The 13,030-nt window shown below is 39.3% G+C and overlaps 1 protein-coding gene across 11 annotated transcripts in view; it reads right to left on the minus strand.

The window, feature by feature from the left end:
* kmt2d (lysine (K)-specific methyltransferase 2D) overlaps window positions 1-13,030 on the minus strand; it is a 207,723-nt gene that overhangs the window by 118,763 nt on the left and 75,930 nt on the right. For 8 of the 11 annotated variants that reach the window (XM_067976637.1, XM_067976639.1, XM_067976646.1 and 5 more), the window contains 11 exons: window positions 12,277-12,390; window positions 10,822-10,929; window positions 8,582-8,686; window positions 7,491-7,672; window positions 6,062-6,226; window positions 5,348-5,457; window positions 4,799-4,849; window positions 4,485-4,718; window positions 3,194-3,337; window positions 2,120-2,239; window positions 92-225 (listed from right to left, as the gene is read on the minus strand). In XM_067976637.1, the coding sequence (XP_067832738.1) occupies window positions 92-225; window positions 2,120-2,239; window positions 3,194-3,337; window positions 4,485-4,718; window positions 4,799-4,849; window positions 5,348-5,457; window positions 6,062-6,226; window positions 7,491-7,672; window positions 8,582-8,686; window positions 10,822-10,929; window positions 12,277-12,390 (1,467 nt within the window). The remainder of the gene's footprint in view (window positions 1-91; window positions 226-2,119; window positions 2,240-3,193; window positions 3,338-4,484; window positions 4,719-4,798; window positions 4,850-5,347; window positions 5,458-6,061; window positions 6,227-7,490; window positions 7,673-8,581; window positions 8,687-10,821; window positions 10,930-12,276; window positions 12,391-13,030) is intronic. The other 3 variants (XM_067976644.1, XM_067976647.1, XM_067976643.1) reach the window with 1 other exon arrangement.

The raw sequence follows: 13,030 nt of genomic DNA on the forward strand, positions 1-13,030 counted from the left end.
TCGGGCAAGTCAATCTTCATCAAGGCATTTTCCTCTGATAAGTGTTATCAGAGTTGCACTATCACCAGCGTGCACAGTAGGATGCCAGTACCTGCAGATATGCTGGAAAGGAATCCTCCAACTTGCTTTTCTTTCGACGCTGCCGTTTCTTCGCTTTCTCACCTACATCCGTTCCTATCACAGCCATATCACTGGCACCCTCGGTTGGAAGCTCTATCTGAGTACCTGCAAGAATTTTTTTTTAAAGTTACGATTCTTCAACTAATATGGAATCATTTTTAAACATATACTATGGATGAGGTTTGGGAGCTGGTCACCTGTCTGCTCCTAAACAGTACAAAGGAGCCACATCAAGTGTTAAAGTTATCATGGTCACAAAAGAATTCTAGGTTAATGACAGTCCTTAGTGATAATAGTTCAGCTCCCTTATAGTTTTGGGTTTGATAACATCTGAAGGCAGTTGTAATAAAATTGGTACTCTAAGTTTAAACAGAAGAATTCACAAATTGCTAATACTAATTTTAACTCTTTGGTATATCTCTTTTAAAACTGTTGCAATGTTGAGACTCCCTCTTCATGGTTCAATCAGAATTTTGGAGGTGTATTCATGACCTGATTAATTGCAGTGCCAGCATGCTCAATTGCAGCACTTTCATCTCAGTCAAGATATCAATTCATGCCCCAGTTCAGGGCTTGGGCACATAATCTGAGTTGCCGCTTCAATGCGGTACTCACAACGCAGTACCAGGGAGCATGGATATAAAATCCTTAAACAGAGTCAGAAAGTATTTTTCATGGATAGTCATCACGCTATAGAATTGATCAGACAGATCATCAAAGCACGGCTTCCCTACAGTTCTTCAGAAGCCGCCTGGACAGGGTCCTGAGATAGGAGAACATTTCCAGTTATAGAAACCTTGCACAACCTCGGCACTGAATACAACCCGGAGCTGAGCTTCAAACTCAACGTGCTCTCCATCACTAAAACCACTTATTTCCATCTTTGCCCACCTACAAAGTAGGCGGGGAGCATGAATTTCTCCACAAACACAATAATGAGTGAATAGCAGGTAATGTAATTAAAAGGGAGAGAAGATTTACACATGGGTTGTGTTACCTTTCAGCAAGTATTTGGTTTAATTTCTAGTTTCAGTACAGTACTATTTACATTTTTGTTCTCTTCAAAGTAACCTCAGCTTCTCTGCTGCTGAAACCATATCCACGCTTGTCACCTCCAGACTCAATTATTAAAATCCTCTCCTTGGTGGTCTTCTAACCTCTCTACCATGGCTCAGTATCCATTTTTATTACTTCTCCGTCAAGCACTGTAGGACATATTGTATGTTAATAGTGCTATATAAATACAAGTTGCTGTGGGGGTTGTGAGGGTAAGTGGCACGTTTGCTCAGATTAAAAGGATTTATGTGGTGCCAACTATTCTGCGAAGAATGGGGAATGGTTTTGAAGGAGCAGATATATTTCAGGAGAAAAAAAAATTGAAAAAATAAGGTTTATTAAAAATTAAACAATTATGATAATTTATGGGGAATAGGAGCACACAACTATTTGCCGATTAAAGGGTTTTCATTTAAAAATTTTGAATGGTAATATCTTAAAATATTTTCCCCCTTCAGGTCATCTTTGAATTTGAAGATTAGGTGGAGAGGAGAAGAAGTGGGATGGAGGAGGGGGTGCTTAGAGCAGTAAGAATATCATGGGAAGTAGGGTGAAGGGCCAAAAGGGGGCTGTGAGGGAGGAAAAAGCAGGAATAGGGGAGAGAGCCAATTGGAGCAAAGAGGCAGAAATGTGGAGTCAGATAGGTCAGGAAAGACGAGTGGTGGTATATCACAGTTGAGAGTATCCACCCTTAGAGGTAAAATAAATCAGTGTACATCTGACACTGTAGGCCAAAATCTGTACAATGACAGAACATGCAAAATTAATTTTTGAAATCAAAGTGATTTAAAAGGAACTTATATTTTAGAAAGAGAACTCCCTAAGTTTTGGCCTCAGAGATTGTTCATTTGGAGAATACTCTACATTCTTAGTTGTTTGGAATTTTGTTACAAACATGCTAGAACTTTATGCCTACATAGCAATTGTGGAAATGTAAACTCACCTTCTTCTTTGTTGCTCTCGGTATTTGGACAGTCAGTGGATATTCCAGGCTGTGCTACAGAGGCTTTATTCAAATTCTTTGTCCGCGATTGCCTCTGTCGGACCATAAATCCACCAATTCCTGAAACACGTCAAAAGTGTGTATGTTCTTTATTGTTTATACCGCTACTTTCCCTTTCATAATTCGTCTCTATTCATCTCGTCTGTCGGTGAAGATGGGAGGCTGGTACAGGCTACAGACTTTGACAGATAGCTGCCAAAGACCGTACTTCATTCAAGGTGCACTTGTGGCATCAGTTTTCTTTTGCTCAGATATCACCTACCCCTCCAATTAGCAACCATGCCAAATGCAGCAGTCTGATTCCCAAACCAATGGCTAAATCAGGGACTGGAACCTACCAACAATCACAGCTGATACCATGAGGCAATACACCTCTGATGACTTTTTAAAAAGGAACTATTTTTCATTTGAACAAACTGTGCAGTTTCTTGTACATTACCATATCATTGCCACATAAGTATATGCTTCATAGCTTCCTCAATGGCCTGGATGAGTGAGGTAAAGGCATCGTTAGTGTAGTACCAACCCATATAGATAGAAACTCCTGGGTTCAACCTACTTCAGGACCTGCATATATGCTGCTCTGCAATCAGCTGCTGAAAGATGTACAAGGTCAGACAGTGTTGAAGTGCCATCCAGCCAAAAGTTAGAAAACAGACGAGAATCTTGGGTACAAGCATACATCTTAGAATTCTATTGCTAAAGTGTTACACCAATGCAGTGTGCTACATGCTTGTGATGCTTGTTTTGAATCTAAACTTACCAGAAAGAAAAATAACAAAATTAATGCCAGATTACGTGGTTCGTCTGCATTTTTTTTTCATTTAAAGGAAACAAGGCCTACTGAAGATAGGTTGGGCCTTCCAGGGATACTGATTGGAAGCTTCAATAAATAAGTACAAACTAAATGCCATCAATTTGACAAAAATGCATTTGAATCTGCTTTTAAACCGACCAGTATAAAAATTGTGTTGCTTTAAAAAAAAACTTTCTGTAACCTGCTAAATTGCCTACCAGGTCTGTATGGCTTCCTCTTCCTCTTTTTCCCTTCCTCAGTTTCCTCACTTGTTTTTACAGGATCGTTTGCTGGGCACACCTCTCGCTCCTGGCTGACAGGCGCATCAGGTTTTACGTCACATTCCCCTGGTTCCATGGCAACTTTAAAAGAATTATAACCCAATTGCAGAAGATTATATTCAGTCCAATTGAAAAACTGTCAAAATTTACAACAAATGGTAGCACTGTGATATACAACAGCTTTTAATTCTTCCCCCCAACCCCAATTCCACCAAAAACAACTATTCAATTCGAGGATTTCACATCAAGGCGAAGTTCTAATCGATATCTATAACATATTGAAAATCTTACATCTGTGTGCACTTCACGTCGTCACATTTTGTCAACTTTTCCATTATAAATGCTTACGTTCACATTTACAATGGAAAACACGTATGTAAACTCACCACTGTGAAATTTGGTCACTGGGTTTGCACAATTCTTTCAAAACATTTTTTGGATTTTGTTTTCCCAACTGCAATTTTTTCCTCAGTAATTCAAATTTCTAATGTTCAAAATAACTGTTCAACCAAAATAACTGTTTTAAATTACATTGCTCACAGTATCTTGATTAAATTGATCCACTGAATTTCATTTGTGTCTTTTAATGCATTTGTGTCTTTTAATGTTTTTACTTGAAGGCCTCAGCCTCTCCCAAAAGCCTGGGCTTGGAGTTGATATTCTTGCCAAGAGGTATGATGCTATGAGCTGAGTTTGGATTGTGCAGTCTGGGAGTACGCAATGTACCTAAATTCCCAGGACCCATCAGTACTGTTCAGCTATACTGTGCAATATTTCGCAATTAGCTTCTAGCAGTCTCTGCTCAAATATTGTTCAACGTTATTTGAAGAACAAGAGGATAAATTGCTTTCTAATGCCGTTTCACCTAAAGACTACACTTGGTCTTGACTCCGTGTGCAATGGCATGCGAGATCAACTAATAGTACAATAAAACTTTACTAGCAGTAATAAGCTAATTTATACAACAGCACATTTACTCCTCTTACATCTTTATACTCCATCAATTACACATGAACAATCATGGAAAATCAGTTACTTGGAAAGAATGAACTGCACAGTGCTGTGTGCTACAATTTAAACTTCCAGTATTTTTTTAAACTTCCTGGGTATGAACTAATCATACTAGAGTCCAATTTTTATAAACAAAATTAGAAAAATAAAATTAGGTTCAAATAAGATGGAAAAGCAGCATGCTTTTCATTGTGGTTTTACGATCTCTGGTCCTCACCTTTTTCCTCCTCCCCTTCACCTTCTTCTTTCTTTATTTCTATGGAGGAGCCATCTGCACTGATCATCACTGGCTCACTGCATGGAGTTAGAGGTTTGTTCTTTAGTTTGGGCTTTGGTCCTTTTTTATGTGGCGGAGAAAGTATAAGACTTCGGAACTGTGACATTCCCGACTCTGTCAGCCATACGCCGTCCTGATTATAAAACCGTGGCTCTACATACGAATAAATCAAATCTAAAATAAATTTAGCATACTACAGAAACAAAGGGGGAGAATATAATCCCTTCAAGCCAGTTTTGTACTAAATATCTCACCTGGATCCTTCACTTTGATGATAGGTGCAATCACAGGGGATTCACTTCGAACTATAAATAAAAATAAATTTAGGAACCTTTATGCCAAATGCCAGAAACTATTGAAGTAGAAAATATTTTACAGAATTAACAGACACATTAGGCATTCGAATAGCTTGGAGACTTGGTCATTAAAGAGATAAGAACTTTGCCGCTAGGCTGAAATGGCTTTTGAGGTAAGAGACAGCATTTGAGAATACTTTTAATCCTTCCCACTGTGAATTAAAATCATCTATACACATCGCAAAGAATTCAACAAATGCTTTATGTACTAATTCAGTGTACAGCTCACACCCTGATGCAGGTTTCTGTCACCTGCAAAACAAGAAGCCCGACTATTTTAGGTTGAAGAAAAAGAGTAAAAGTTGCATGTATAAATAAAATTAAAATACATAAAATGGCATCTCAGTATTTTTAGAACTGTAATCTACTTTTATTTCTGAATTAAGTAAAAGATTGTTGTTGCACCACTCAAAGTATTGATGACTGTGAACTAACTCGGTCACTCACCAATCGGACGAACAACAAAGGGCTCACATGCAGTACAATCAAAGCCCTCATCTGCCGCTTGTTCCACTTCATCTTCCGTGAAAAGATTTTCGCAAATTGCGTGGACCCACCTGCAATCAACAGGTTTAATTTTATTCACGAAAACACCACTCAGACAACAGAAGTATGAATAAATCACTTCAAATCTACCACTACTTGTTCCCATTTAAGACGAGGGTTTGTAAAAATATTTATTTACTCTGAAGCTCAAATAAATTCTGTGCTTTGAGCTCAGTGAAAACTGCTAGTATAGAGAATAGCTTTGATCAGAAGCCCATAAGCAATCTTTTACAGCTATAATAGAAAGAAATTGACGCTACCATGTTTAGTTAGGTTAGTGGACCAGTCTGGTCTTTCACATGAGTAGATTGAAAGGATGACAACCATTTCTGTCACTGCACTGCATGGAAACCTTTATTGCAAACTTTTCATTTCCTTCCTGATCTTCAAAACAGTGCACTTTTTAAAAAAAAAAAAATACATTCCTGAAAACTTCAACTACCTGAATAAAGTGCGCAGCTATATTAATAATGCAGACACAATCCTAGGGAAATTACAAAAATGTTATTTGATTTTCATGGAAAAGAAAAGATGGATAAAGATTTTACTCTTTACTTCAGGACGACATAAAACATGGTTTGTAAAACTATTGGTACAGACATCCCTCTGGCCTACCGATCACAATGGCGACACTGTATGAGGAGGTCCTCTTCTTCATAGTCTTCACTGCAGCTAGGACAAGTAACAAGGCTGCCACAAGGTGCACAGTGAGTGTAGTTATTCTGCCACTCACAGTGAAAACCAGGTGTTGTGGCACCACACTGTGTACAGCAAACACACCTGCAAGACAAAGTATGAAATTGGGCTTCATATTATCTCAACATCCAGGAAATATCACATGTACAAGAAAAAAATAAAAACCTTAAAATTCAGCTCTTTATTCTTCACCATAATACTGATGAACTAGAAGGTCCAAATACTTTTTCAGAGTTATTTTTCCATCAGGCAGTAAGATGCTTTCAATTAATAGTTTGGCATTATCTCTCCCTCAGTGTTTCTGTGTACATTCCTATGAAGCCATGACATCCTGATTCTGACCAGGCTTCGATCAAAACTGCTCTGACATTTTGCTATCCATGCCAGGAACTTAGGTATTTCCAGACACCACAGAATTAACTTGAAACAAGATAACCCTTAATAATCTACTTCCAAAGTATTTTTCTTAAACACTTTCCAAGAACTATATTTTTAAACCAACCTGGTACATGAATATAATTTTTTTGTTTCAGTTTCTTAACCCTTGTAATAATGCGGACGTCCATCATTACAGTTCTGTTTTTTGATTGGCCTTTGGAGCCTGTTTTTAGCCAGACTTAGCCAATTTAACCATGTTAAAAGTTGCTCCCATCACTAAAATGTTTGGTAGGAGCCAGAACAAGAAAGTAAAAAGATAAAGTTTTAAAAATTATACGGTGTAGAAGAGATATATTAGATAGAAAGAATAAAATGTAAGTTTATATGACAGAATAGGGGAAGAAACATGAAAAGGAAAGCAGAATGGCAATGCTTAAAATTTTGTAGCTGCTCCAATGATTCAAAACATTTGCCAAGCAAGGATATGGAGTCATACAGACCAGGAAGATCCCAGATTACATTCTGAGTTAGCCAACGCAGCGGTAAGGGTGCTACAATTGGCCTCAACACCCCTGAACTTTGGGGTTGGGGGTGGGGGAAAACGAGGGGGAGCGGGAGGGAAACAACCAGGGTTTCCGGTCACAAATGCTGCTCAGCTCACCATATTGGAAGGGTACATATTCAAACATCAAGTTAGAGAAAAGGAACTGGTTTGACTTTGGTACCCCACACAATCAAATAGCTTGCAGAGACTCACCGTCAAGGCTCACATGTGAACAATGGCCGCTTGGGTGAGTTACTGAAAGATAACTGGCACCATTGAAACCTTACCATAATAAGGCACCAAAGGTTTAGGGAGATGAATACAGAGAAAATTGGTAAAAGGAAAAAAAATTGTATTTTCAAATAAAATACACATCAATTTCCCATTCCAGGTGTCAGATCAAAAGCGATTCAATTTTGCACTCACCACTTGCATTTCCAACCACCCTTTGGCACAGTCTGCAATGGTGGATCCAGGCAATATGTGTGGTAACTTATATCACAATCGTCACATAACAGTAACCGAGCAGGATCGGAAGCTTTGCCACATGCTTCACACACAATGCACTCCAAGCAACGCCATCCTTTGCTCAACATAACTTTTGTGATCTGCAAGACAAAGACCAACAAGAAACCTAAAAATTTTAGACAAGATTCTAATAAAAGCTCAGATTTGGCTATAAATTGGCAATCTCAGTCAAGGAGACCAGAATGATGACTTGAAATTTATACCGATGCAGGAGGGTCTGCTCCTTTCAAATGTGGTTAAGACATACTGGGGAATATTTCCTCTGTATGCAGCAAAATTCTATATATGCTCTACATAGACACTTTTATGGTTGTGCTACACAGTGCACAAAGGAATTCTTCCCTCATTGTTTGCAAACATGCATACAGAACTCTGCTTTGTGTTTAACCTATACTATACTTGAAAGTGTCGGAAGCTGGCTCTGGATGCAAACAAAAATTGATAGCGTTTAATTCCCTCACGTTGATGGATGCAAAAATTCAAGCAGGTTTTTTATGTAAATAAAATGAAAAATGTAAACCCCTAATGCAGCGATCTACTGTACTTGCCCTGGCACACTAAGATCCAAGAATCTCCTGAGAAACACATAGCTCGTTTCCCAGTATACCCAATGTATTCTATAGCTGCTATTGAAGGTTTGTAATTTTGCCTTTTTTTTTAGGGCTTCATTAACTGTGTAAAATTCTCTGGTCAACTGGGTAGGTGGGTGCTCTTTCATAGGCATTTGCCGATGTTGCTCTACTGGCCTGTCACAAGTCAACAAGAGGTGTGCAGTTGCAACCTGTGATTATTTGCTTGTTGATTCTCCGTCCTTTCCTGTGGGGAAGCATCTAAACATCAGTGGTGGATCACTGTCTATTGTGCATTGGATCTGCTACGCAAAGAACCAGAAACTCTGCATTCTTCCATCCTAAGCGTTTAATAATAGCATCTCTATCAATTTGACTTTCATCTACCTTTACTCTCCTAACAGACAATCTCCTCCATACCTTACTATTGACACAATAGGGGTGGTAGCACTGTCCACACTGTGAACAGGCCAACAGCTGTCCCTCTACCCCTCGTCCAAAGCTCCCACACACCACACACATATCCTGAAAGATAAAAACAAAACCACAGCATTACAAGTCATTCTTGAATATTTCGTAGACTAGTTTACAATTCTGTAAATACATTATTCAAATGGAGACGTCATCTCTGCTACTTAACGCAAATATTTACACCAACAAAAGTGTAATGTTCTCAAAACATTTGAGCTAAATCAAAGTTACTAACAGTAACAGCATTACTGCATATGCTAAATTAATGCATATTAATAGAACATAGCACTATATAGCATGTTGGGACTCAATGCAGAATGCAAATTTGGGATCAAACACAATGAAAATCCTCCATAGTCACATTACATTTAAATTAATTCACATCCATAAGAAGATACCCTGTATATCCTCCCAAGCAAAATATTTTTTTTTAAAAGCAAGCCGGGTGTCTAACATGCGTGGAAACTCATCATGCACAGAGCACCAAGACGCTTGTCCAGCTAGGACCATTTTACCGTTAGAGCATTGGCTTCTAGGATTATCTGGAAGACTGGAAAGAATTCCAATCCCCAATAAGACAGCTGCTCCAGGTCACTTTAATAAACCAAGCTACATGGTCAATATTCAACAGCATCCTGGAGTACTGAGGACCTGCCTAGCTCAGGTTCAGATTTTAGAGTCTGCAATATTTGGTTGACTCAGTTCCGATCTTACATCAAGTGTGTAATCCAAGAACCAACCTGACTCCAGAGAGACCTCACTTACCTCTCCCAAAGGAGGGTAGTCACTGGTTGGTCATTTGACAATTGGCAAGGATGGGTTGGAGCCTTCACTAGGCAAACAGCAGATATTAGGAACCCGTAGGTGACCTGGTGAGCAGCACAATTTATCATAAAATGTGAGTGCATTGTCCTTATCCTCTGACCATACCATAAACACCCACACCATACCCCAACGAATAGTAGTTGCATCAAGTAGAGGTGTGGAGTTTGAACAGCAACTGCTCACCTTTCCGCAATCCAATCATGGTACTCAGGACAGTTTGTGATGTGCCAGCCACTTTGGTGTTCTAGATGTTCAAGTCGAATGCCACATCCCAGGTGTACATGTCACCAATTGTTTAACCAGATCCTTGTGAGGGTCTTTGACAATGAAGTGTACCATGAGGCCTCCTCTCTTTCCAGAGTGCTGAGTGATTAAGTCAGTACAGTCTGTAATCACCCCTTTTTGTAGACATTTTCCTTTCTGCCATGAATCTGCCTCACAACGGGCACTCATACCTGGGTCACTGCATGCCCAGGAGTTCTAAACCATGAAGGGGCACTATTCAGACAAGTTTTTTTTTAAAAATATCACAAGCTTAACTTGCATTGGGAAAAAAATAATGGGAAAGCCAAAGCGTCCCTTGTCCTTTCTCAGCGCAGTCCCCAAGAACTGTGTGCAAGCTGAAGTTGGCATCCACCAGATTCCTCAGGTATCCTAATCAGCAATTAGGACAGGCACCTCGAACAATGCTAGGCCATAATACCCCACTTGGGAGTACCCATTACTATATCCTGCTAGTTCCATCAACACCACAATATCATTTACCAAAAGAAGCCAGCACAAGTACAACGAAAGCTTTATTATTCGCCATAATGTGGCCCTTCATGATTTAGAACTCCTGGGCATGCAGTGACCCAGGTGTGAGTGCCCGTTGTGAGGCAGACAATGGAAAATGCAAATAATTGAGAGCCCCTGATACATAGTCTAACACAATGAGTTTTTGATCTTTGGACTGGTCAATTCAGGTAACATGATCAAATTCCCACACTTTCCCCTTTTAGAAAAGATATATATTCTGGCAATCCAACTCCTGCTGACCTCTGGACCTGAAGCCTCAACTCCTGATCTCCTTTGCTGAAACTTAATTATCAGCTACATGGACAGTAAATTGTACCAGGTACTGAACATCCAGATAACAACTTATCCTGTTGGATCAAGTACCCAGAATCGATGAAAAATTAAGACAATCAACTGCATTTTAGATGGTTTATTCGAAACTAAGTCCAACTCCCAAGTAAATACTTGTGCATAATCAAAGGTGTGCATAATAGGAGTGCCAATAATCAGGGATCTATTGTATCTTCAGATCACATTAGACCAACTTATAACCATCCAATAATCATCCTAGAAATGAGAAATCCTACCTGCAGGAGAATAAATTTGTCTTCAGTGGAGAAGAGAACCACTGTGTTGTGCATTGTGTCATCATCGTCATCATCATCTTTACTTGGAGACGTATCCACTCCTGTAGACTGAGACAGGAAACAGATAGTTCAGCACTAGAAAATCAGTATTAATAGGCATGAAAATCAGTTTTTACTGATTTCCACAGTTAAATTCCTAGATTTTTTCAGGTGAGGAACTGGTTTGAGAAAAAAAAGTTTCTCTTGAATTTGAGGGGGAAAAAATTTCCCTTTTTTTGTTAAAGATCAGTTTCAGTCATATGTGCACATGCATGCTGTATGTGCTCTGCTGACGTCACAGAAGTGATGCATGTGTATTCTGGACTTGATTTTTTTGCAGGAAAAGAAATTAAGTGCAATTTGGATTTTTTTTTTAAAAAAGGGACCTGGATCATCTTTAGGTACTGCCCTGAGGACAATATTCATTATGCTACAGCAAATGTTAGTTTTTCATTCCTAGTTTGATATGGAGAAAGCAGAGCAGTGCACTGACACAATTATTACACTTAATCCTCAGAAGACGGGTCATCAATCAAAGGCTGGCTCAGGTGACACATCAAGGCATTGCTTACTAAAGGGAAGATCACAACTGTTCCCCTGCACACAATCTCCAACAATTGTTATTGTACCATCACTGTGGCAGGTAAGTGGCTGGAGTCACAATAAACATATGCCCCATCTAGGGTCTAAGTGAGAGTCTCATGCTGGGTCTCACAAAACTGGTGCCGGTGAACTGAGTAAGTGATTGTACGTTGTCATTTAGCTTGACTGTACCTGCTTTTTAAAATTTTTTGCTTGTTTTCTTAAGTTTTAAGATGTTCAAAAGAACTTTACCCAGTTTTTAAATCTACATTGATTTCGTCTTGGTTTTTAATAATAAATAACAATAAAAATAAAATCTGGGAAAAAATCCAAAACCCAGGTTTTCAGAATCGGCAATACAAACTGGCTTTGATGATCTGTAAATATTAACATGAAGAGATTACTGATATCCAGTGAGCACATTTGGCTAAGTTATTATCCTCCGTTTACCATTTTCAATTCCTCTCACTTCATGCACCATATGATATCCCAATCTCTAAAGGGTGGGCTTCTCACATCCCCTCATACTGCTCTACCATAACTGCTGTTTATTAAATGCAGAAGGGGAGAAGAGAAGATTGACTGGGCCTCAGATTTTCCCAGTATGCCTATGGAGAAGCACCTCACTTTCACTAAGCACATTCTCTTAGTGGCCCAAATAAGATTTTTAAAAACACCACATAGGGGAAAATGTCATCATATCAAGCACTTTTGTGGCACAAAAGCCCTCCTGATTTGGTACAGTTACAAAAAAGCCCATAAACAGTTAATTAGGCTGCAATAGTTTCCCAAAATAAGTCATCTCCACTGTTGCCCAAACCATTCGATTCTTACCCCTAGAGACTCCAAGATTCCAGATACAGACTTCAAACGTGATCGTCCTCGCCCTCGCCCAACATGTCCACCACCACGGGGTCGCTTTTTACCTGGAAAACTGTTACAACGGCCCTGTTGAAGCAAAATCATTTATAATTTGCAAAATGTTTTAAACTTCACTGGAAAAAGAAAACCATTTTATGATTTTTTTTTTAAAGTTACATTACCTACCTTTGGGTATGATATCCTGTGAACATTGGATAGTGTCATCCAAGCTCAGAGGGGAGTGATAAAAAGAGGGAATTATAGGGCAGTTCCTTCAAGATCCCTCTTCCTAAAAATAGCCTTAAGCCACATGATCTCTCCCCTGCACTGCCATTCTGGCCTTGGCATCCAGAACATCCATGGCTGACAGCGGCAGCAACTTTGTTATCCACTCAGTATTGCCTGTCATGCTTTGATGACTATGGGAAAGTGTACGCAGTGGCCAAATAATTTGAAGAAAGACGGACTTGCATTTATATAGCATATAATCAAGTCTCCCAGGTACGTATCAAAGCACGTCACGTACAGTGACTTTGAAGTGCAGTGGCTTATAGAAAAGCAGATCATGATAAAACACTGGTTAGGCCTCAGCTGGAGCACTGCGTTCAATTCTGGGCACCACACTTTAGGAAGGATGTCAAGGCCTTAGAGAGGGTGCAGAAGAGATTTACCAGAATGGTACCAGGGATGAGGGACTTCAGTTATGTGGAGAGACTAGAGAAACTGG

Source organism: Heptranchias perlo, chromosome X (assembly GCF_035084215.1).
Source record: "Heptranchias perlo isolate sHepPer1 chromosome X, sHepPer1.hap1, whole genome shotgun sequence".
Taxonomy (NCBI): domain Eukaryota; kingdom Metazoa; phylum Chordata; class Chondrichthyes; order Hexanchiformes; family Hexanchidae; genus Heptranchias; species Heptranchias perlo.